The following is a 25,563-nucleotide window of genomic DNA, read 5'->3' on the forward strand; positions in this document are numbered from 1 at the left end:
TATGTACAAAAAAAATAAATGAATAGATGAATCATGAAATGCATCAAATTTCAAATTGGCAGCATATATTTAAAACCAAGATGAGATCAATATTGTAAAAATAATAAATGTGACAGATTAGATTACAACAAAGACAATGTATGCCACATATCCAACCGTCACTCAGCTGCCTTTTTGAAATTCTCTTTCTGTCTCGTTTGGTCATTCGAAAGTCAGATAAAAGTTGAGTCTTGCAGCCCTCCATCCTCCTCTGAACACTTTGTACCTAAATGTTCTCTGCAGCTCCAGACAGAAAACGTGCGCACCTGATGACGCTGCAGTCTGCCGCTGTCTGCTGCTGCGTCATGTGCGCACCAGACAACACTGAAGCAAGCCTGCACTCAACTCCCATCACCCACCACCCTCAAGTCTCATCCTTACATTAGCCTATTATTTTTAAAAAAAATAACTTTTGTATTTAAATGATGTATCACCTTCCTAAAAACATGCGGGGACTCTTTCCCCGGCCACTCGCACTTTGTGACATAAATCACCGCCTCTCTGCTCATCCTCCGTGCCTATGTGGAGCGCAACAGCAGCAAGTGACAACCAAAGAGAGAAAGCACAAACGCAGTAGAGCCTCCGGACACCGTAACCGGGTCACGCGCAGTGTTTTGCTGCAGCTCAGCAGCGGGCGGTGCGCCCGCGCCGACCCCGTCCCGTCTCCGCTGGCTGGCTGGCTGGCTGGCTGGCATAATTCGCAGACGGAAGGGGGAGGGGTTTTCACTGACATCAGCACTGCCGCTCACTACCCAGCACCCGAGCGAGGCTGCCTGTCTGGACCAGCCACGCGCACATCCACTTCTCCTGACTGGGGCTTTTTTTGTTTTTTTGTTTTGTTGTTTTCTTTTCTCCCCTCTCATCTCGCGGATGTCTACGGGCTCGCTCGGCGGGGTTTCGGGTTGTGTCGCAAGCGGGACGGTTCGCGCACCGGGGCGTCGGCGGCGGCGGAGGTGGTGGAGGGAGACGAGGGGCTCGCACGTGCGGTGAGTTTTTTTTTGGCCGCTGTGTGTGTGTGTGTGTATGTGTGTGTTTGTGTGTGTGTGTGTGTGTGTGTTTCAAGCGGGCGGCGGCAGACGGCGGGGGGTCAGACTGGCGCAGGGCGAGTTTAGTCGGGCACGCTGTCTGGCTTGAAGTTCATATTCGCCTCGTCACGCTTGTTGTAACGGATCGTCTGGGCTGCTGCTCCCTCTGTCAGCCTGCTGAGAGACGCTTCCACTGCTTTCTCACTCCAATAATGTCCTCAAATTGCCTTCACTTCAATTGAAGCCTTGCTCGTGCTCTGCACTTTATTGGCACCCCCTGACATTCAAAAGGACCCCCAGGCCTCAGCTGCAGCTCCTATGTTCTTACTTTAGTAAAAAAAAATCTGAGTAGCTGGACATAATAAGTGTGTGTGTGATGATGTTAAGCCTGAAGAAGTTCCTTTTTAAGTTTGCAGGTGCGTGTGTCTGCTCCAGGAGGCTGCACAGACCAGAGAAAGGCGAAGCAGCGAGATTTCACACAGAAGAGTGCACACGAGGACACTCCCAACAAGAAGCCAAATTCTGCACTGCAGTGGATTTTGTCAGGTGTGTGTGTGTGTGTTTGAGTGAATGAGCGTGTGAGTGTGTGTGTGGAGGGGGGGTGGGGGGGGGGTGTCTGGTCTGACATACACGTACACTTTCTCATTAACATCGGAGGATCCTGGCAGAAGCTTTGGGGGATCGTCTGGAGGTCGCCCCGTCCTAGAAAACTGTGCCACCCTACAGTTTTTTCCAGACCTTCCAGCCCCCCCCCTCTCTTTATTCACCCCGCTCCTCTTTTTTCTTCTTTTTCCCCGCACAGCCACAGAGTGGCGGATGGGCAGTCTTCCTGTCCATTTGGAGGCCTCCGACTTTACAGCTTTGACTTGTCGGGTGGATTCATACTGTGGATTTTTATTAAAGAACTGCTCGGGCAGTATTAAAGCAAAAGTTGACCGTTCACTTCAGTTTCTTTTGCACTTAAAGGACTTGTGTTTTCGGATTAAGAAGATCGGACCTGCTCTTCATGGGGTTGTAGGACTTAGAAGGGTGTCAAATTCCACCTCAGGGATCAGATTTTTATCATTTTTCAACCGTGTCGTCAGCACGACTAAGCAAATCTCAGGCACCGTCAGGTTTCCCAGGTTCAGGTTGAGTTCTGGTTTCACCTCAGGGATTTCTAACTAATAGTTTACTTTTGCTATTTTTTCCAGACTTTACTTTTCACACCACAAATCTCAGGCAACCTCTGTATTTTTGGCTTTAGAACCACCCTATGAACCCCCGTTGCCATGGCCTCTGACAGCTTCCAGTACCGGGCGCTCTTTGAGTACAAGCGGGAGCGCGGCAATGACATCAGCCTCCAGACGGGCGACCTGCTCACCGTCCTTAAGGCCTCTCTGATGGCCCAGCCGGGGCTGGACTACCAGGACGGGGACGAGCGCAGCCCCAAAGGCTGGCTGCACGGCACCAACGAGAGGAGCAAGGAGAAGGGCGACTTTCCAGGGACCTTTGTGGAGTACGTCGGGGCGGTGAGGGGCGGCCCGCCTGCGGCTAAGTCCTGGTCCAGGCCGGTACCGCGGACCCCCGGGGGACCACAGGCCGACGCGGGTGCTCAGCCTCCTGGAGCAGCTGCTGCTTCAGGTGAGTGCGTCCCACACGGCGCACAAACACACGCATCGTGAGGAAGTTTGGGTCCTCCGCTTGGATCTTGCTGACTTAGCAGTTTGATTGTAATCAGTATTTGTTTTATTTTTTTTTTTTAAAGATCCACATGAATGGAACAAAAGTTTTGGCTGTAAAGCTTGATGTTGGTCTTCATCGTGTGTCTGGCGCCGGTGTGAGCTGCTCTGCTCTATAGTGTGAGTACGGTGTCGGTGTCGAGACCGCCCGCCTGGTCCCGTTGCGGTGAAGCGTCCTGGGCTTGACTACAGAGTTGCTGTGGGACATGAACCTGAGTTGTGGTTTCGGCAGCGTTACGGATGAAATTTGGGAGTTTTTTTTTTTTCTTCGGGGCTTTTTCAGTGTCCACACTGAGGTTGTGTGTGGGCCGGCCGTGGGGCTTTCTCGGATGCCATTTGCGTCGCGATCACCGTGACACGGTTGCAGAACTGTGATGGTAACACTCCATCTTTATACCCTCACGTACGCCATGTCTACAAACTAGAACTACAGACATACTATAGCTATAACTATTGGTCCGTGGCCTCGCTGCCTGCTCAGGTCAGCTGATCACTTGCAGCTGCGTCTGCTACTGAGCACCCCTATTTGCTGGAGGATCAGCGTAGTGATCTGCACTGACCCTGCAGCTCAAGTGCAGACAAATACCAGCCCTGCATGAAACCCACCGGGTAAGTACTCCTCCTCACTGGGTTAAGGCCGTGTGTGTGTGTGTTCGTCTCCCAAAAAATTATAGCAAGTTGGTAATGAAAGATACTTTTCTCTGCTGAACATCAAGGGGCGACTCCTCTGGTTGCAAAAACAAGTCTGAGTGTGTGTGTGTGTGTGTGTGTGTGTATGAGGAAAATGACCCTACTTCTCACTTGATGTCTCCAGTAAATATTCTAAAGGGGATAATTATGGTCTCGATTGTTAGTTTCAACTCTTCTTCAATACAGCGTGATGTTCATTCGGTACATTATGTTCAAATAGACCTTAAAACAGAGGATTCTTCAGGGCGGGCCTGCTGTGATTGACAGGTTGCTGTTGCTTCCTGAGCCGTGTCCGGCGTTAACTTCCATTCATCGGTTGCGGGGGAAAAAAACAACACGGCAACGGCCGTATTCCAAGATGGGTGATGACGTCACCCACAAACCAACGGCCGACCTCATGATGACTACGGCCCCGTCTTGTATACAGTCGATGGATAAGTTTGACTAAACTGCAACACCGACTCAGAGCTGAAACAATAGGCTCATTTCATTAACATTAACTCTGGCCCTGTTCCATTTAGGTTTGGTCTTTGGTGCTGATGTTCCCAGAGCTGTGACCTAATGGTAGACATAATGGCCAAAACAAAGTGTCAACAAACCTTGACTCACACTTTGAAAAGTCTGAATTATTGTGCCACAGTAACAATTGCGCCTGGCACGCCATGAAGAGCAGCAGATCAATGCCCCACATTCTCTGTTACTGACTGTGCAGTTTCTGGAAACATTCAGAGATGTCGCGTCCTGTACTGTTGCCTCCCGGCGTGCTCTGACTGAATCGCCGCCTTCTTTGGCGTCTCATGTTGTCTCCTGGTCATGATCCCAGTCGGAAAGACGCGCCGGGCAACGTACCGTGTACACTGGCGTGTGAGCCTTGTGTGTCCGTTTGTGTCCGTTGCTTGCAGCTGGAATTTTTGATGATTTATTTAGAACGGAGCAGAAACCAACATGTGAAAAGCTTCTCGAAAGGGGCTGCCCCACTTGAAAAGCTATTCTGAACCATGCAGGCTTTGATTAGTGTTTTTACAGAGTTGGAGTGGTTAGCTCCGTTATAGCCCCGGCTTTCTGCTGCAGACCGAGTCCAGATCCGCTGTGTTTATGGCTCCTCATTTTCTAAATGGGTCAGACGCAGAGCAGTGTTCTCTCTCTCTCTCTCTCCTCCTCCTCTGTCGCCTCGCTGCTCTCTTTAATTGTCTGGCTGCCCGTCTGTTTTTATTATGGAGTGGGTTGGGTCCGTCTCGTATAAATAGCATCCATACACTCTGGGTAAATGTCTCATTTCTATACGTCTCTGCTTGCTGCAGCTGATGCTCTTAGTTAAAGTGCTAGCAAAGCCACTCGTCCCTCCATTCCTCCATACATCTATCCGTCCAGCCCGCACACAAGGCCGCTTGTCCTGAATAGTTGATTGGTCGAGGCACCGATGGCATGACACGCCACATTCCCGCAGTCACAAATCAGCAGCAGCAGCGGCGGCGGTGTAGCAGTAAGCAGAACCACGAGGTCGGAGCAGCCTCTGTTTACCGCCGACTCTCCGGCACGCCCTGCTCTGTTCCAGCGCTCCGTTTAGGAACAACATGGTTTTGGGACCACCATTTTTGGTTTTACATGTTCCTGGGAGCAGGACTGACACTGGTCCAACTCAGAGTGTGCAGCGTTTGACTGTGCAGGCATGTAGGAGCGACATTTCTTTCTATTCATAAACAATCAGATTGCTATAGTGCAAGGTGATGGATTTCTGCAAGTATTAGATGCAAATATAGATTGACCATTTTAAATCAATTTGAACAAATTAAATTTGAATTCCACTTTAACAACGACAGACCATGATATCAGGCTGAACTGAAACCTGGCAGCTGGAAATTCCTACCAAGCGGAATCGTTGACATTCATTCGCTGCTGTGCGAGCGAACGCCATTCGACCCGCCCATCGGTTCATATTTAGTGGAAATGAACTAGTTCCTGTCTCAAAGTCAGGCGACATTTCTCCATTTTTTTCCACTTGTTGCCCGGGATATTGCACTTCTCTCCCGGCGGCTGCGCTGATTAAATCAGTTGTGATACCTAATAGTGCTAACAGGCCTCATAGTACTAATCAATGCGCAACACTAGCTGACGCCGCGCGATTGTGAACGCCTTACCCGTCCCCTAAGGAAGAGAGAGGTGAGGGAGGGGGGGGGAGGGGCTGTTGGCCAGCTCCATGCAACATTAATTATGACCGTAAGCTAATGAATCACCGACCGTCTCCTTGTCACTATCGACCCGCGGGCACGAAGGAGAGATGTTGAGGTAATCGGAGCTCCGGCCGATCCTGACGGGCTAATGCCATGAGGAGCGCTGCTCTGCCGTGATAAGCCGGAGCTCGCGTCTCTCACAATCGCTACTCCTCTGTTATTCAAATGAGCGGCGTGATTGCATGTTAACCAGGAGACTAGACGCTGCCGGATCGTTCCCCCCCCCCCCCCCCCCCCCCCCGAAGGATCGCCAGGGCTTCGCGGAAAGGGTCAGCGTCCAGCGAGAACAGAGAGACCTGAGTCACAGCGGGAAGTGTGGGAGTTTCTTTGCGCGGCCATTTTCTAAACGGAGTCTTTAAAGCCAAAGTCTAAGGCCTCAAAACATCCGTTTTGAAGAAAGGAAGAGGACCTCACAAGGACGGAAGACCAAACACACGCACCCTGGCCTCTAGTTTTACGTCGATACGCGCCGCTGAAAAAGGTCGGCGATGACACGATCAAAGCCGGCGGTAATGAGGCTGAGACGGTTAGACTACCGAAAAATAATGAGCCGATGACCGGAACTTTGTCTCGAAAGTTTCACATCATCGCCTTTTAATCACTTCTTCCAACGGAAGTCAACACTGCACAGGACGGGTTGGCTTTCATGGACAGCGGCCAAACAGCAATAGAATTAAAAACCAGCAAAGAAGAACGGACAAAGAAGTTGCAAAGTACAAACGAGCATTTCTGTGACGAAACTGACCGAGCCATGGCGTATGAAAGGAAGTTTTCTTTTAACACGCCACGTTACATTTCCTAACCATCTGACAACATGCGTGAAGAGTCTGGACAAAGAGCTCATCATAACCTTCAGCTTGGCCTGCTTTATTGTGTGTGTTTGACACACACACACACACACACACACACACGCACACGCGCGCGCATATCAAACAGAAGCTGTCGATGGCAATCAGAGGTTTTTTAATTGAGCGCCGGGCCGTTTGAGTGTCTCTGTCTTCAGGGGTGTCGTTGGTGCGGAGCGGGGCAGCGGATCAATGTGATCGGGGTGGTGATGAAATGCCGCCGCACCGGATAATGACTGGGAGATCAAACACAATGAGAAGGAGACACAAAGGAGGGTCGGCGGGGAGAAGGAGGAAGAAAAAAAAAGCAGAGCAGTAATTGCCAGCTTCACACAGTCTGTCCGTGTGGTGTGTGTTTGTGTGTGTGTGTCTCGGCGTCATCTCTTCCACCCTCATTGCTGCGCGATGCGTTCAGGGGATCGATGAGCGCAGCCTCGGGCCGGGCAAACTCTCCGGGCTAAACGGTCTCATTTGTGGGTTTATATTTAGCTCGACTCTGAGCTCTTTGTTTCGGCTCTAATGGCCCCTGTGTGTCCGCAGTGTGTGTGTGTGTGTGTGTGTGTGTGTGTGTGTGTGTGTGTGTGTGTGAGGGAGCGTAAATGCGGCCCAGTGAAGGGAGGAGGCACTGAGGCGCGTAGTGTGAAGTGAGACAAAAGGAGAGCGGGAAGCTGTGAATCGTTTCTGACGGTGAACCCTTCGGAGTTTGTTTTTGTGTGGAGGGGGGGGGAACAAAAAGGAGCAGTGTTGCCGGGTGCCAGACAGAATTGAATTGTCAGCTCAGTTTTATATCTTCTATCTGACGTTTCCTCCACTCTGCCGGATGTGGAGCCACTGGTTTGAGCGGAGGTGGGTTAAAAACTAATATCAAGAAGCGATATCGTCAGCGGAGGAGGGAATTTCTTGCTGTCCTACCCGGGCAAATACGACACTTTATAGTTTAAAATGTAAGAATACATGTTTTGATTATACATCAGGAAATATCTGATCAAAGGATGAGTCATGATGATCACGAATCTGACAGATATAGAAGACGCCAGCATTTTAAAATGTTCTCCGACCACAAACAGACTGAAATTTAGATGGTACAGATTTTAATTAAAATTGGGAAAATATCTGATCAACCAGGTGACCAGATGAAATGCATGGTTCTGAAAACATATTGGTTTGAACCATTCTGTCAGTTTTTGACAGAATCGAGTTACTCCTCATTAGTTTTTAACTCATATCGAGTTAAAAACTAATTGCTAACCTCAGCGAAGCAGACGTTTGGTAATTGATTTGAGGAAAATAACATTTGAGCGGCAAAGGGACGTAGCTTGATAAAGAGAGGGAGATGGTTCAACATGACTCCACAAATTGCAGATGAATAATCAAAGCGAACAGTACTTTACATACTTCAATTAACTTCAAATAAATAAAAAAAAAAAAATCTTGTTGATGATAATCAAATAATTGCAATTAGGCTCAACTGATGCAGCAAAGCAGCCTCCCAATGCCTGAACAATATGATATCTCCGTCTCTGTGCGCACAAAAGCTGATCCGGCTGCTGCTCAGTGGAGTTATTTCTCTGCCAAAAATCTGCACCAAACACCAAACCGAATCTGGCCGCCCTCCGCGCTCCCATTCTGCAGCAGTCGGCCCGGACTTTGCTGGATAACCGTAGATTTATGAAATCTGACAGTATTTCACTTGTTTAATACAAAGTGACGCATTGAAGCATTTCCATCTGCTTCGTTCCGGCTTGATTCAATATACCGACACTCACACATGGAATTATCTCAAACCACCGCCGGGTTTTTTCTTCTTCTCTCTAGTTTAGAAATATTCTTGAAGGCCTGACTGTTCGCGTAGAGGCATTTAAGACTTCGCTAACTGAGCAGATATTCATGGACTCTCGTTCGCTGACCTGTGTGCGCGTGTGTGTGTGTGTGTGTGTCAATGCAGTGTCACCCGTGTGGACTTGTGACTTGGCAGAACACTTTTTGGCTGCTTGTCTTTTTCCTTTCCGACTTTGATTTCATTCCCCACTTCAGTCCTCCGTCTGAACAAGTCATTATTTATATCTTCTAGTAGATGTATGTTTTAATCTACAGCCCTCACACACTGATCTTGACACTCGTGGCTGGCCTTTAATGACAACACTGGTTTCAGGGAAGTGACCGACCTACAAAGCGGAGTGCATTTCCGTTGGAGACGGTGGTTTTTTTCTTGATTTTTAAGAAAATGAAAGAGTTCTTCGGGCCTCGCATGAACACACGCGCTGACCCAAATATGCTGATGTGACGCTTCCTTCTTTTAAAGTCAGCTTTGTACTTCTTTGCAGTGGTGTTGTTGGCTGGTTGGCTGCCTGCAGGTCTCTGCGGCGGCATGCAGGGCTGCATGCCAATTAGAGTATAGAAACGAGTCTTTTTGCAAACTGCTGCAGGCTGTCTGCACTCTTGACTGTCAATCACAGACCACACACACACACACACTCACGAACAATACACTGTGTCAATGATAAGGTCACACACTGTGAACAAACGCATAGAAGAGCCTTGTAAAGTTCAGGGCGATGAATATATATATATAAGGAGGGACGGGTGCTGAAACTCGCTAATTAGTAAGTATTGATAAGCCTCGCCTCTGCTTTCTGTGTCAGGACTGAGCTCCTCCAAACACACACTAGTGAGCGACCTTGCGGGTTATGGGTCCTGCCTTCTGTCGCAGTGTCCCTCAGCAGGCGTGTTTGCTTTCTGGAGGTGCGACGAGTGAGATATTATTGAGTTTCTGTCGTGACTTTGTCGTTGTAAACAGTAGCGTTGTCGCTGGGATTGAGTTTAGGTCTATTTTAAATCAAACTCAAAGTTGTTTATACTATTCAGAATTCAAACAAATATTTAATTTAGCATTACAGCAGCAGGCACGATTCAGACAGGTTGACAAAAATGTAAGCTGAAGTAAACGTTTTCTTTCATCTCAGTGATATATATTATACATATTTAGATTTTTCTTTTTTTTCTTTCTTATGATTTCATTTTTTTCATTGCAACATTTATAGATGTAACATTTTCACTATTGTCAAATTTCACATTTTACCTTAGGTTGAAAACAAAAATATATATATTGTTCACCTTCTTGTTGTTTATTTTTCAAAAGTAAAAGCATTCGATTACTGTGTGTGTGTGTGTGTGTGTGTGTGTGTGTGTGTGTGTGTGCGTGTGTGTGTGTGTGTATTTTCCCTAGTGCTGCATGCTAACATCTTTAATCTCTAAAGTGTTAGGTCAGATTTATTGTCACAGTTTCGAAAGTCAATTACGGCGGTCCACACGTCGTTATATTTATGAATGCAGTGGAGCTGCGGAGTCGTTCGGTGATGGCGAAAGGTGCTTCCGATGAACACGGCATGAATAAAACAGGAGCCCGGGCGACCCTGGGAGGATCCGCGAGGATGCAGCGCTTTAATTCCTCGACGCTGCGCGGCGGTGACCCGCCCGCGCAGGCTGTTAAACTGCAGACCCGGGCAGCGGCGCGGCGGTGGTTCTGGGAATCCATCCGCGAGAGGTTCAGGTCACAGTGTGGAGAGGCTCAGCGAGGCGGACCGGCGGGGAGAGCTGTTGTCAATAAAGCTTTTATTTTACTGGCTGCCTAATTGGCCTTGGAATCACTGCGCTGAGCTGGGAGGCTTCTCCTCTTGAGCCGGGGAGGATTTACTTGTCAGCAGTTAAAGAATAAGCGCACAACAGCCGCAAAAAAAAACCCCAAAACGAACCTCATTGATTTTTATTTGTGTGGAAACAAAGATAATAAATTAAACCTCTTTTCAGTTGGAAGGAAACCTTTATATATATAAAGCTCGGATCTGATTTCTTTCCTCAGTCTTGTTCTTTTCTTTTCTGCGGCCCTCTTTCCCCGCCTTGGCTTTGTTTATATGGTCGCGTGAGTGCCGAGCGTGGACGGCGGCGTTCATACTCGACACTGCATCATTTTCCTAAGTGCTCCAGGGCGTACACACCGACTTCATCAAACAGAACGCCGAGTGTGACCCATAGACTGTCGGCGTAAGCAGCAAAAGGCCACAAACCGAGCTCCACAGGGATTATAGTTATCTTTAAACTCGTATCGGCTTTGTAGAAGCCCGGTGAGGAAAGAAGTCCAGTATTAAACGCATTAGAAAGAAACAAAGGTTGAATATGTCAACAATTGGATCTGGTTGGCGTGTGTATACTCAAATAAAGATTTTTCAAACCCATTAACAAAGCATCTCGAACCGAATGGAGACACACTGAGCCTCAAAGGTCACTCTTGACGACGAGGATGAGAAACCATTTCCCACCGCAAAGTCCATTCAGCAGCGATTTAATATCACAAGATCTTCATCATCATCAGTGGTAGATTTAGTTTGCTCCTCATCTGTTAATCAAACGTGGCCGTGAGGTCAAAATGGTCAGAGAAGATGGAAAGTTTAAGATCTTCAATTTCGTGACATTTAGTGCGACGCGGCGAGTGCTGAAGCTCATGTGATGCGCTTTGACATCTGTGGAGTGGACCTGGTGGTGAAATTATTTGTCGACTGACCTGTACTCTCCTTTTCCCTTATTGTTTATTCAACTGCACCCCTTCAGTCGGATTGAGTTTTTCTTTCAAAAAACAAGAACCTCTGGACATAAACGGCTGTGTACAACTGCGTCGGAACATATTTCGGGTTAATTGGCATCAGATTGAAAAGCTCCTTTCTGGAAACCTGAATTAAAGTAGAACATTACAAACCTTTTGAAATAAAGCTGTAATCATAATTGTCGACATGTGTAGTTTCATATTGCTGTAACACATTTTAAACTATGATACTTCGTGTCCCTAACTGTACTCCATGTATCTCCCGATCTCCCGTACCTAAAAACTAGCTTTACTATTGATTCATCTGACAAAACTTTCCCGATGCGATTTCCTAGAGACTTTTAGGTTTAATATTATGTCAGACAATTGGGAAGGAGAGGGGTGAGGGAGGGGGGGATATCTGCTTGACGACAAAACATGACGAGAGTGTCGTCACTCGTAGCTACTGCCCCAAAAAACGTCTTCAGGTGAAGGACCACTTCTTAAGCAAACGGCAGGGCCCGAAAACCAGACCTTCTGCTTCGTTCAACCCGGGATATGCCTGTCGCCACTCGAGTGCCTTCAGGAGCTGAGACTCCGCTTGTAAATCCTCCTCCTCCCTGATTTCTGTGCAGCGACTCGGAACCAAGTTTTATGTTCGCAAAGGAACGGAGGGGTGAGAGAAATCGCTCTGTCCACGGCAGCTCTGCTTTCTCCCGCGGCCCGTTTATGAGCCCCGATTAAAAACCACAGCGCTTTTTTTTTTTTTTTTTTTTTACGGCCTTCCTCCTCGCTGCATTTTAATGTCCTCTGAAGGCTCTCGATAGACTCGAGGTGCAAGTCGTTTGACCGCTTTAATTTCAGCAATCGGAGGGACTGTAAAAAATAATTTAAGCAGCTTGTTTTTTTGTCTCTGAGGCAGTAATGCGTTTCGCGCGGTGTTCAAAGCGGCGCACTTACGCTGCTGCAAGTTACTGCAATGTTGGTATTAATGAGCAGTTTATAAGCACAGTTTTTCACATAATGACTTCATTAAAAGACAATCTGTATGTGAGAGGCCGTGAAAGCGCCTTTGTCCCGTTTGTTGTTCATGATTGCAGTTCAAGGTTTTTATTGCGTTTTGTTTATCGCGCAGCAACAATGGAACGCACCGCCGAATCGTTTGCAATCAAAAGGCCTGAAAGCAGCAGTTTAATCGTTTCCACGCCGTGTCTTCAGTCGGTCATTTCACTCTCCGCTTCATGCCAAAGACAGAACGACATTGCTGCCCCCACGAGAATCTATTTCTGAGGTGGACTGAAAACCCACATGCATTTATTGTGTGGAAAATTTGATCCGAGGGGTTCTTCTCGTGGTAACATAAGTGCTCTCATCAACTTTCCTGAATACAGAGAAATGGCTCTTGAGGTGCCTCAAGTGCCAGCGTTTTGCTCCTTGTGGCTGCTGGCGTGTGCGACTAAGTGCTCGCCCTCTTCCTGCTGCACTGGGATGTTGACGCTTCACGGCAAACCAACGTTTTTCGTTCCTACTTTAGTTTGACACCAATATGTTTTGTGTTGAACTAAAAGCATGCCGACACCTTGGGGAGCGTCCGTCTCTTCGCCCTCTATGTATTCTGACTTCCTCACGCAGGATGGATCCAGAGCCAGGAGCCACGGGTCGCGCGGCCAGCCTGGGCCAGTAGCGTGTCGCCTCGACTTCACACCTTGCTGCTGTACTAGTTTTAAGTGAGAGATGCTTTCATGCGCTGTACACTCGCTCCATGATGTCATTCTCTGGAGGAGGACTGTGTGTCGGGCTCGAGAAAAGGCAGATGCGGAAAAACCAAAGGTGCCCTTCCCTGACCTGGTGCGCGTTGGTTATGTAAGCCTACACCTTGCGGTGAGTGCAGCTTATGATGGTGATCATGTGCGGAGGGGCCTAACGGTGGGCTTTAAGCAGTCAAAGAGAAGTGTGGGAAGTGATAAATTGGGCTGTAAAAGTCATACAGAGCAGCAGATTTAGAGGGATTAGACCAAACACAGAGAGCGAGAGACACACACACGCACGCACACACACACACACACACACACACACACACACACACACACACCCCATCCATAAACCAAACCACGCTTCACAATTGAGCTATTGTGTTGATATTTGAGCTGACGAGCAGAGCACTGCGGTGCTTGGCACCGCTGGTACAGAGGGAGAAAGAGTGTGTGTGTGTGAAGCCACAGAAGCCAGTTGGGATTACATTTGGCCAACTGGAGAGCTTTTGAGTTGAAAAGACACTTTGTAAAACCAGAAGGGTGTCGGGGCGCGGGCTAAATCTGACACACACACACACACACACACACACACACACACACACACACAAGCTTCTGTTTTCTCCATTGAAATTAGGGAATGGGTTCCATTCTCCCAAGACTCCTGAACACGTACTTTGAGAGGATAAATCTTTAGGCAGGGTCACAGTGATGGGGAATCTCTCCTGACTTTGTAATGTGTCTGTGTAGATTTGACTTAGAGGAGCAGTTTCATTAGAAAATACGAAACAAGAGACGCTGTGTGCGCAAGGAAAAGGAGGTCAGTGTTTGCCTGGTGCAGCAGTTTGTCCTGCTCGGCCCACATCGAGCCCTCGGGTCAAACGTCGTTTTCTTCCCTCCTGTCGGCTTTCATCTTCGCTGAGAACAAAGAAAATGTGCACAGGACCACGAAACACGGGCAGAAAACTGATCCTCCTGATACTTATACAGCAATAAGTCTAAACACACACACACACACACACACACACTCTCACACGCACACACACACACCCAACTGTGCCAGGTTTATAAATCTTCCCCCAAACATTTATATCCCGCTGTCTTCCTCTGTGACATGAAAGTGTTTGAAGCCGGTCATCGGATACGTGAGAACACACCTCCAGCACGGTGAAAGTGTGTTTGCTTACATGGGACACATTTTGACACAGCGACTCCCCTCCCACCCCTCACACACACACACACACACACACACACGTGTGTTTGTGAAGGTGTGTGAGGTTAAACACACGGCTCTGAGTTTACACTGTGTGTGTGTGTGTGTGTGTGTGTGTGTGTGTGTGTGTGTGTGTGTGTGTGTGTGTGTGTGTGTGTGTGTGAGTGAGAGAGGATAGCTTGACGGCTGAAACGACTTTGGGTGCAAAAAGGGAATCGGCGGCCCGAGGCTCGTTCCTGCCCTCGTGATCTGTCGCTAAAGCAGGGAAATGTGATGGCGGGCAGTTTGGTGTCACTTTGGAGCAGACGGAGTTGTTTATGCTGTAATTCATACTGGCGCTCTCAGCCACCGCACGCTGCTTGCTTTATTTACACTCGCAGCGAGCTCTTCATTCCCACCCGGGTCCCGCGATTAGAGGCAACGCTCTCACGCCCTTCCGCTGCCTCAGTGGGCTGACTCGCGATGGAATCGATTTGGATATTTATGTCGAGGTTAACGACTCAAATTCCGATAATGCAAAGTGTTATGCCAGAGCGTTTGCGACGCTCAAAGAAACAAATGAATTGTTTTACAGCATTGAACTAATTGATGATAATTAGGGGGGGGGATTACATTTTGGGCCAGTGGGCATCATGTGACCAGCAATGCCGGCCGTGTGGCCGCTGCACCAAAGCCCCTCAGTGATGTTGCTGCAGGTCTCGTTTCAGTGACGGTTTCCTCCCGCCACTTGTTTGGCTGCCAGGGTTCGTTAGGTTCTTAAGGAATCTGGATTTTGGCCAATTTGAGCTTCAGTCATCTCCACACAGCAACAGCCAGCACGCTTCAGGCCAGTGTGTACTAGTGTGTACTAGTGTGTACTAGTACTGGTGCATCAGTCAGCCCCAGTCTGTCCGGCAAGCTACAAGAGCGCTGTGGATTTGTTTTGGCGGCGGGTTTTATACGTGCATTTTCTTCCTTTTTAAATCCTCTTGTAAAATCAAGTCAACCTTTATTAATGAAAATTATTAGAATAGAAAACATCTTCCAGAAAGTGCTATTCTTTTCAAGTTCATACACATTTGTTTTTCTCACTAAAACACCTTCTCCACCCTCTCAACTTGCATTATACAGAATTTGCTTGATTGAATTCTTTCTTTCCAGTTGTGGACGCAAGGGCATGATTTAAAAAATATATCGTTTATTCTCAAGTAACATTTATCTCCACCCAAAACTAGATGGGCTGTATCTTGTATCTTTTCATTGCATATATTACTTCTCAGGAAGTCTTTCACGTTGGACAAAACCATCGCATCTTTAACATTATGCGGTCGTTGCTAAACTACATTTAGCCTCTCAGATTGGTGCAATATTTGCATGTGCATTTCCCGTGTTTATGCCGGTTTATTTTCCAACACGTGCAGGTGTAACTGCTTGCATTCACGATGCCTGCGTTCTGTTGAGGCGGTTCCAGTTTCCAGCCCTCGTATCGCGCAGACCCCTAATTGGAGCAGCGTCATCAATAACACCCTGTTGGCGTAAAATTACCAGTATAATGCTGTAAGACTTTGACAAACGTTGCTGTTTCTTTAGCCCAAAAGAGAGATATTTGGTGAAATCGGTGTGGATTCTCTCCACTAAATCACTCCTGAAATGGAGCAGTAAAACAAAAAGGAACTGGCGTCACAATGTGGCGGCCATTATTCATCTCTACTGCAGCTTCGAAAAAAGCCTTTTCCGTCGTCCATCATTCTCACAAAGTGGCTTGTCACTTTGTGCTTTCCTTCATCACAATTTCATTAATCGTGAGGTTGTCTTTTTTTTTTTTTTTTCCTTCTTCATCCCGACTGTTTATCTTCATCACTTCATTATAAATCTCCGGCAGCGTTAGTTCAGTATCTGACCTGTGGGTCGAGGGGGGGAAACGTGGGAACGTTAAAGTCGTAGATGCTGCGGGTTGTGAGCGCCTCCTCCCCGTGACAGTTCTGCAGTGTCAGTTGAACCAGTGCGCGCTCGTGTTTGTGAAACGCGAAGCATAAACACGACCGATGCCTCGTGGCGGAAGGTGCTTCATTACACGTTCTTGTTCGTTTGGTTTCCAAGGTCAGCGTTTTGCTCCTCCTGACTGATTTCTTTCTTTCCGTCCTTTGTTCCTCGTTCTTGCCACGTCTGTGATTTGAGTGGGAACATTTTCCTGTTGGCCTTTTGGAAGTCCTTACCTTGCCTTTTCCTGGTCACGCTGCATGGCTTTACACTGATGCATGTATGGAGGCAGGTGTGTGTGTGTGTGTGTGTGGGAGGAAAGTGTGTTCGTCAGTGTGTGTGTTTGCGCCACAGTTCCATTATTCCGCCTGTCACGCAGAGATGTGACGTCTTTATGGAAGTTTAATGACTCTCAGCTGTTTTCACACTCTCTGCAGCCGACTGATGTCGTCACATAATCACCATCATTTATTAAACGCGACCAGGTTTGCTTACGCGCTCCTTCATTTTACTAATTAACGCATTAATCAGCGAGCAGCGAATTAGCACACTCATCTTCACAGGACGCGTGAACATATATTAATGCCTTTTGAAAGCAATAGCTCAATAACCTCTTGAGACAATGAAAAAAAAAAAAATGGCTTCAATGACCAACTGATTGGAATTCCGTGGACAAAAGTCGCTGTGACCTCACAAAACCATGATTCAATAACATGCCAATTATGATTTCACACACACATTCAATCGGGTAAAATGATAAATTGATGACATTTTGGACATACATCGATATTAATTGCAACCTCAAGTCAGGAGTCCTCTGAAGCCAGTTGACTTGGCGTCGGTCCCTCAGTGTTTCACGTATTTTCACAGTGTGATTTTTGTGCAAGGATGGCTGAAAGAAAACAATTCAAATGTAAAATCGTTTGGCAAATGCTTTTTTAACCCCAGCTACGGGTATTGGCATCTGCCAGGCTAAATTAGAAACCTCTAAGGATGTTAAAATACCTCGACAAAATATTGGGTTGATAGACATGAGATTCTGACAGACGTTCGGGGTCCCCAGAAGTCCCTCCTCAAATCTTTTAATTGTTCAGTGAAAAAGCTTGACTATTTTGTAATGTCCTGGCACTTCATTTTGCACAGACATTCATGGTTCCTTCTACATATACCCTGAGGGCTTTGATGACTCATTGGGCACCATAATCAGCACAAAATCTTCGGCGAAATAGCCAAACCTCTCATGTTATGCACTCTTTACCACTCAGGATGAAATGCAACCTTTGAGGCACAATTTGTATCCATTTTCCAGTGTGATTGTCCTCACAATGAGCATAACTGCCTCACAAAATAACTTGCATGGCTGTAGACTCATCTTTGCCTTGTTCTCCAATCTGTGGGAAAAACGTCACCTTTGTGGCTCTGCAATCAGCTCTCAATCTGCCTGTGGAGCCGGAGACGAGGCGGCAGAAAAGGGGTAATACCTGTATTTACTGTCTTTGTTTGCGATGCAGGCGCATGTGTGCTCTCTCTCTCTCTCTCCCCCCCCCCCCTTCTCTCCTCCCCTCTTAGTTCTCCCGCTCTCTATCTGTTGCTTAGATTGTCTTCGCAATCTCACTTTTGTGCCTTTTCTGTCTCTGATTGTTCTCATCATTGTACCCTTCTCTCCCTGCGTCTTTGAACACCTGAACACAACGTCCATCTCCAGATCTGTGCAGAGAGGAAAAAGGGGCTATTCCAGCCGAGTCGAGGGGCTGTAATCGGGAGCAAAGAGATAATTATGGATGAAAAGCAACATTCTGTAGAGGCCGTCTAATGTTTTATTAATGAAGGAGCTCGCAGATGAGAGACATATTTACCGTCCGGTCATTAGTCATTCCTCTTCTTTCTCCTCTTATTCCCTCTGTATTTCTGATGCAGACTTTGTTCTGGTCCCTTTTCTCTTTTTTTCCCCCTTAACATGGCGTGAAGTCACCGCCGCTGCCGCTGCCGCTGCTGCTGCCCTCCAGGGTTGAGTTGAACTGCCCCTGAACTCACCACACCCTCTCTAGCACACACACACACACACACACACACACACACACACACACACACACACACACGCGCGGTTTGTTTGGTCTTTGCTCTGTTGTATCTCGGCTCCTCTGTTCCAGCACTCCCCCATAATTCTCTCTCTTGTTGCCTCAATGTCATTTAGTCCTCTTTCTACTTCCTCCCTGTCATCTCCTTGTTTCCCCCCTCTGGCATCAGAGTTTGAATTAATATTGGATGACTTTCTCGCTCTTTTCCACACTTTTGGCAGCCGACTGTGTGCAGATAAAACACATATGTGGAGAGTTAATAGAAGGGGGAGGGAAAAAAAAAAACCCCACTCATCGTTATGTTTTAAGAGCACCCGCGAGCCTTTCCCTCTAACGTGATTTCATGCATGTCAATAATCGCAGTGAAGACCCCATGTGGCGTTTGTTGATTTTCATATGTTGGGTGTCGGCGTGGGTGTTGGTACGCATGTAAACGCGTCCGTGAATACCAAGTACCAAAAGCTGTACTCTTGAGTACTCAAAGTTTGCATTGATTGTCTTTTTTATTGATCTTTCATCAGGCGTCCACAGAGTGGTCGCATGAATCTTCAAAGAGGCATGACTGCTTCATTTTGAACCGGTCTCAGCATGGTGCAGACGTCATTCGTACTGGTTCCAGTCAAAGCGGCTCCAAGAACGGACCTCTTCTCTTCAGCAGTCTTGTCGCTGTTGCCTTTTTGAAAAAAAAAGATTGGCAACTGTGATTGGCCGCTGCTCCAAAGCCAATCATTGCAACATGGTTTGTGCGTTGTTACGAAATCTTGGAGGTGCTCGGCTCTCTGGTCCTCGGACCACCCTCCATGCCTGGTCCCATATCTGACAGCATGAATCATAAAAGACGTTTTAGCCTCCCCTCAAGCTGGGAGAGGATTGTTTCCACAGTTTTACTAACGGCATTAAAATAAAAACTAGATCTGGCAGTAAACTACATTTTTTAACTCCTTACCCATTTTCAGGTTTCTGGCATTTTTTTCAGGTCCAGATTTGCAACTTAAGGTGAGAGACTGTTAGATGTTAATGCCCCCAGGCTTTGTACTCACAGTTTACTTTCAAGTCCCATCCTAAAATAACACAAGAGTGCAGTTCTGTATTTGTTCACGCATGCAGTAGTGTTCTGCTAGCACCTGTGAACAGTCTATGATGTGCAAAAGGTACAGAGTTCCCCTTTAACACATCATTCTACATGGCCATATGTAGAGTTATTTTGAAAGGGAAAAAAGCCTGTTATGAAGATCATTTTCTTAAACAAAGGTGGTACTAAAATCCAATTTTATTATCCTTGGTATGAAAACAGTTGTAACAACACAGAACACTAGTTAGGGGGGAATGTTTTAGAATACCTTATGTGGTCAGGGTTAGAAGTAATCCTCTGTCGGCACTGTATTTTGTTTAATTTGTCCTGTTGTGCCTCTTCGACACCTTCTTGACCCATCAATGCTCTCGGCTTGAGCTTGCTGTCGACCTTGTGTCTCTATAATTCATCCCTGGGCCTCTCTAACTGGCTCATGGGACGATTTGGAAAGCTCTGCCTCAGTTGGATGACCTTCCGCGCTCACATTGCTGCAGATTGTTCCCTTAGACTTTTATCAGGAAGTCCCAGAGTCTCACCAAGATGTGTTTTTGCCCATTTGAGGCCATGCATTTTGAAGTAAAACAGCAGTTGGACCAAACGTTTGGATTTGTTCTCTCCTCGGTTACCCAAGACAAACAAGAGGAAAGGACATTTCTACCAAGATACGGGAAAGAGCTTGGCCGGGGTCTGAAAGAGCAATTACTTCTCAGACTTTAGTGCACTTCTTGCGGCTTATTGTCAGGGCTGTGTGCCACAGCAGATGGGAACCATAACAAGAGTTAATGCACCAGTTTGAGCTCTCTGGAAAAGGTAGTAGATGGGTTCACAAGTAAAACACCTTTCATCAAAACCTACTCATGAAAAAATGACTCGAGTTCATCCAACATTATACTGGTCCTGGTACAAAATGCCAGTATTATGGTTGAATAAGTGGGAGTGTAAAAAAACCTGATGCCCACCAGGAATTCTCAAATGATACTTCCTTTTCCTCAGAAACCAGTGGGATCCTAAAATGTTTAGTAAAGGCATCTTTAGGAACGACAGTGTTGGTCTGCAATTGGGGGTTAGTCTGGAATACCTCAACAAATGTTGGACGGGTGGCCAAGGCATTTGGTCAGAAATGCACTTTGCGCTGGCTGCCAATTAGCACATGTAATTATGCTAGCATGCTAGGATAGGAAAGATTGTGCTTGTAAAATCGCTGCAGGTTAGCATTTTCATTTTTACGCACATTAGAATGCCCAAATCAGCCGCTAAATCTTTCTAGTATGTCTCCATCTTCAACTTATCATTGTTTTATACGGACAAAAGTTGTGAATGATCGGTAAACAAAAAAAAACAACAAATAGGCGGTTCAACAGGTTTCGTCTTGAGAATGCAGAGAATTCCTCCGTAAATCTCGGGCTCTCGATCGGCGGCGTTCAACCCCACACTGACACCGTGTGCTGGACATGTCTCTTGTGCTTTACACAAGTCTCTCTCTCTTAGTCTCGTCTCCATCAATTCTCTTTTTGCGCCACCTGACCCCATTTTTCGATTCCCTGACCCCCCCTCTCCCCCCGCCTCTCTCTCTCCCTCACTGCCTCCGTCTTTCTGTACTGCCATCTCCGTCACCTCTTTCCTCTGCTAATTATTCAGTCCCACCGGGGGTCTCTTTCCCTCTAATCCATTGTTCTGTTCCTCATCGCTCAGCGGGGAGCGTCCTCTCTCCGGCTCTGTTTGCTTATTTCCCGTTTACACTATATATATAAATAAATAAATAAAGGAAAGCGCACTTTGCTCTCCACGTATTTCTAAATACGTTTGAATTTGAGTGGTGTCTTTTTAATTACATGCATGTTTGCTGCTTGCAGTTCTCTCTCTCTCTCTCTCTCTCTCTCTCTCTCTCTCTCTCTCTCTCTCTCTCTTTACATGTGCAAATTTGTCACCCTGTGTTAGCCGACCCATGCGTCTTCCGCCGCGCCCACGCCCACTGCGTCCATGAGAGATTCAATCACACGCTGTTTTAGGACACACAAACGCCCGTAACGCACGCACTTTGAAGCGCTCCGGTCCATGTTATCCACCCCACACACCCTCCGCCCGAACACTCCCTCCACCACTTACTTTTCTCATTTAATAAAACACCACTTCACTACCCCATTACCTCTAAAACAATCTCTTCCTCATTTATCTTTTTCTCCTCCATGGCCTCTTATCTAATCCTACCTCCAGCCCCATCTTCGCTCTCCGCAGTGGAAAATGTTGTTATACATCTTGCATTCGGCAATTTATTCTCCCCATTTATCATTTCATTACTTAGCTTTTAAAGCACCTCCCTCACCACTATCTCCTCTCTTTCGTGCTTCTTTCTCTGCTGCTTCTTTTCTTCATAACTCTCCCTCGGTTTTAACTGGATCCAATTGTGGAAAAGCAAATGACCTGTTGACCTTGATTTTATAAATAGAAAGAGCAGTAGCAATATATATTTAATATCTATTTAAACCCCTCTAAAAGCAACATCCATTCATCTCCCTCGCTCTCATCTCGTCTCTCGAGTTGTAAATCTATCTTTAAATCCATCTTTCAGGGCGCCTTATCTGTGGGTAATTCTGAAATGGAAGCCCGACTGCGTTTTCCTCCGTGACCCAGATGGCTCAGGCTGGAAACCTGTCAACCTTCATCCCGAGTGAGGCGCGGCCTTGATGTCAGCACTGGCAGCCCGGCGCTCGGATCAACCAAAATCTCTGCAAATCCGCCGGCGGTTAAGGCCGGTGTTTTCGTTTCTTTCTTCTTTCGCAAAATCTGCTGCCCTGCCATTAGACGCTCGCAGCAGAGATAGACAAAGAGAACGAGCAAGGTATTAGAGAGGATCGAGGTGAGAGAAAGTCATTACGGACCCTGAAAGCACCCCGGATCTCTATGAAAGAGCCAATTGTCGCCAATTACCGGAGTAAGCAAGTGAGAGACGGAGGGAGCGTGAGAAAAAAGAGAGAGGGATCTCTCTCTCTCTCTCTCTCTCTCTCTCTCTCTCTCTCTCTCTCTCTCTCTCTCTCTCTCTCTCTCTCTCTCTCTCTCTCTCTCTCCGTGTGTCATACGAGAGAAGAATTCAGAATGTCTGCGTCTACTTTTATAAAAATATCACCTTATACCAAATACCTATATCTTTCTCAGTGTAGTTTCTGGTACTTCACGATGTTTGGAGAGTAGCTCGGACAATAGTTTTGCTTCTGCAACCGGGTTTTTGGCCAGTTTTCTTTTCTTTCTTTATCTTTGATGTTCTCTTCCTCCTGCAGCTCTCATTCCGTCTGCCTTACTCCTTTGCACATTTGTTATTCCCACTAGTTCCCCTCTGAGTTCAACAAAAGATCTCCCTCTGCTTCCGCACTCTTCTCTTCAAGCTGCGAGGAGTTATGTAACCTCTTCCTCTCACTCCCCTTCTCCATCCTAATGATTTGCTTTTTGTATCCCTGCAGCTCCATCTTCTTCCCCTTCTCTCTCTCTCTCTCTCTCTCTCTCTCTCTCTCTCTCTCTCTCTCTCTCTCTCTCTCTCTCTCTCTGGCGGCGTAAAGTTTGCTTTTGCAGAAGCCTCCTCCTCCCTACTTCCCCTCCCTCCAAAAAAAAAAAAGAACTTGGCTGCAGAAAAAAGATCAAACACAGAAACACTGGCTTGTTCCTGCAGCGCTGGCAAGAAGAAGCAGGGAGGGAGGGGGAGGATTTTGGGGACATGAAACAGCAGGCGGGTAGCGGGGGGGGGGGGGGGATTCCAGGCGTAGGACGGTTTTGAAAGTGTGTACGTGCAGTGTTGAGTTTTAAGCCTGTGGGAGAACGAGAGAGAGAGAGAGAGGATGGCAGAGTGATTAGGATTGTAGTTTAAATTTAGAAATTTGGAGACGGGGAACCTGGTACCAAGCGGATTTCTCTGCCTCCCTCTGTCTTCTCTTATTGAAATCAGAACACATCACTTTCAGAGGCGTACGGAGGAGTGTGGCCAATTTTTGTTGTTAATTGCAGCAAAAGATATCCAGTGAGTGTGTGTTACTTTCACAAATGTCTTTAGGGGAAGACGGAGATGAGGTTTATGGGGATGAGGGGGAAGCGATGTGGAGCTGTTTGAATTTTCTTTTCGATCCCTCAAAGGATTGTATGATTCTTCTTCAAAGAGAGACAGAAAAAAGGATGATGCTGTTCTTTTGCTCTATGGAGGGGGGGTGGATGGCGGGCAGACAGTTTGGGAGGGGATGAAGCTCAAATATTCTGTCCTGAATCAGAGAAAGACCACTCAGATTTAACTTTACATGGTTGGTGCTTCTCAGCCTGCGTTGCTCAGGATGAGCCGCGGAGGATGAACGTTGTTGTGCGCGATCCCTTTAGTTCAGCAGACAGTTCTGGTCTTATGATAAGATATTTGGTTATTAAATGGTGCAGAATCTTGTACTTTTTCCTGGCTTGGCCTCCTCGACAGCTAAATGGCTTTGGATGAGAACTTTGGTGCAGACTGAAGTACGTCAACAACCGTCAGCCGGATTGTCGTGTAATTTGGTCCTAGACATGCTTGTTCCCCTCAGGGTGAATCGTAATAACTTTCAGACTTCCATCAGACTTCACGTCTTGCGCCATCATCAGATCAATCATTGTTATAACAGTATTGGTCAGCATGACCCATCCTCCAAAAATAGACATATCCCCATCAGCCTCGGCTGTACGTTGCGTATTGTGCCATTTTGAAAAAATGTTAGCATGCTGACACACTAAACTAAGACGCTGAGCTAGCGTGGCTAATGGTACATCCTAATTCCTTCACCTAATCGTTTTCTCAATCTTCACTCGGGACATACACGCATAGAGACGCTCACATCACCTGAGATTAGTAAATGCCATCTGTCCATTGCTATAGAGGTGTCGGCACTGAGCTAAATCTCTGAAAATTCTATTTTTTCTCACAGTCATTTATTAACAGTTATGTATCAAGCTTAATCATTTATTTTAGTGAAATGGACTGTATATTGTGATTGTCCTTTCACATTTAGTAAGTAAGTACACTGAGCGCTGCTTTCATCTCATGTTGTTCCAACGTTCCTGCTAACCCACACATTATGGCTGCGTGATATTGGGGAAAAAACAGACATATTTTGAAGTTGCATGCTTCAATCTGGTGAACTTTGGGAGCAACATTTAAAAGCCCGAGAAATTTTTTTTTGTTTGTGTAGCGTTTAAAGAGTTTAATATTAAATAGACATGAATGGCAACGGCAAGGCAAACACACATATTATACACGTCAATATCGCCGCAATCATGTTCATTTAAACGCCCAAAGCCCAAATTGCGACTGTGATTGATATTCGATGAGATGTGCAGCCCGAGTCGTGAGCGAAAGAAAAATTGGGACACGCACACAAACATGAAAGGTTGCCGGTTGCTGATGGAGGCCATTAAGTATTGAGCAGGTGGAGTCACCTGTTCTGTAATAACCTTCACTTCCACAGCACAAATTCAATCAGCGCAGCGCTCACGTCAAACTCGCCGCTTCTGCTTATTGAAGTCGCTAATAATTGACATTGACGTTTGTAAAGTCACCGTCGGTTAAACGTCCTGCATTTATAGGTGGAAGTAATTACTCAGGGAAGCAATACGAGAACCGCACTGACATGAAATTCAAGGCAGCAGATCGCAAAAAAAACCAACGAGAGACATTGCACTAAAATATGATCTGAAGTATGAAATAAAAATAATAATGTGGGTGTGTCTGTCTTTGTCTGTCTGCTGTTGCTTTTCATATTGGATTGATGAATAGACAATCTATTTCTAATAGCTGCTGCTAATGCAGGTCCAGCTAGCAATTTGATAGGCCGGACGTCGACTTGCTGTGCACCGGGGGGCGGGGGGGATCATCGTCATCATCATCATCATCATCATCATGTCTCCCCTTTTTTTTATTGTTGCTAACCGTGGTTTCATCATTAGCATTCAGCAGAGAAACAGCAGCGACCCCGCATCCTCATTTTATTCCGCGTTCATCCGCCATCTATGAAGCGTGATGGTCTTTAAGGCGGGGGATGCCCGCCGTGAGGGCTCAGGAGAACTTATCAATATGCAGAGGGTTGATGCTTTTTCTTATTTTGGAAGGGTTAGCGGAGATGCGCGAGAGCTTATCAGTCTGTCAGCATGTGTCCTGTGTTTGTGTATTTGCATTCCGAGCATTCCTAAACAGATAAGCAATGAAGTCTAAGTTATTATTGGTTTATCTCGGGCAGGGACACCTGTCTGACGCATATATATATACACACACACACACACACACACACACACACACACACACACACACACACTCGCGTGCATGTTTAAACAGCGGATGCATGAATGTCAAACTAAAGTTAAGCTTTG

The 25,563-nt window shown here is 46.7% G+C and overlaps 1 protein-coding gene across 2 annotated transcripts in view; it reads left to right on the plus strand.

Annotated features, from left to right (window-relative positions):
- Positions 1-912: 912 nt before the first annotated feature.
- Positions 913-25,563, plus strand: part of pik3r3b (phosphoinositide-3-kinase, regulatory subunit 3b (gamma)) — a 176,852-nt gene continuing 152,201 nt past the window's right edge. The window contains exons 1-3 of one of the 2 annotated variants that reach the window (XM_068589669.1): positions 913-1,025; positions 1,474-1,610; positions 2,311-2,687. In XM_068589669.1, coding sequence (XP_068445770.1) covers positions 2,336-2,687 — 352 coding nt within the window. In that variant the 5' untranslated portion in view covers positions 913-1,025; positions 1,474-1,610; positions 2,311-2,335. Of the gene's footprint in view, positions 1,026-1,473; positions 1,611-1,953; positions 2,688-25,563 lie in introns of those variants that run through there. The other variant, XM_068589670.1, reaches the window with a different exon arrangement.

The sequence above is a fragment of the Clinocottus analis genome, unplaced genomic scaffold (assembly GCF_023055335.1).
Source record: "Clinocottus analis isolate CAN_PGR_092001 unplaced genomic scaffold, fCliAna1.0.p SCAF_23, whole genome shotgun sequence".
In the NCBI taxonomy this organism is placed as follows: domain Eukaryota; kingdom Metazoa; phylum Chordata; class Actinopteri; order Perciformes; family Cottidae; genus Clinocottus; species Clinocottus analis.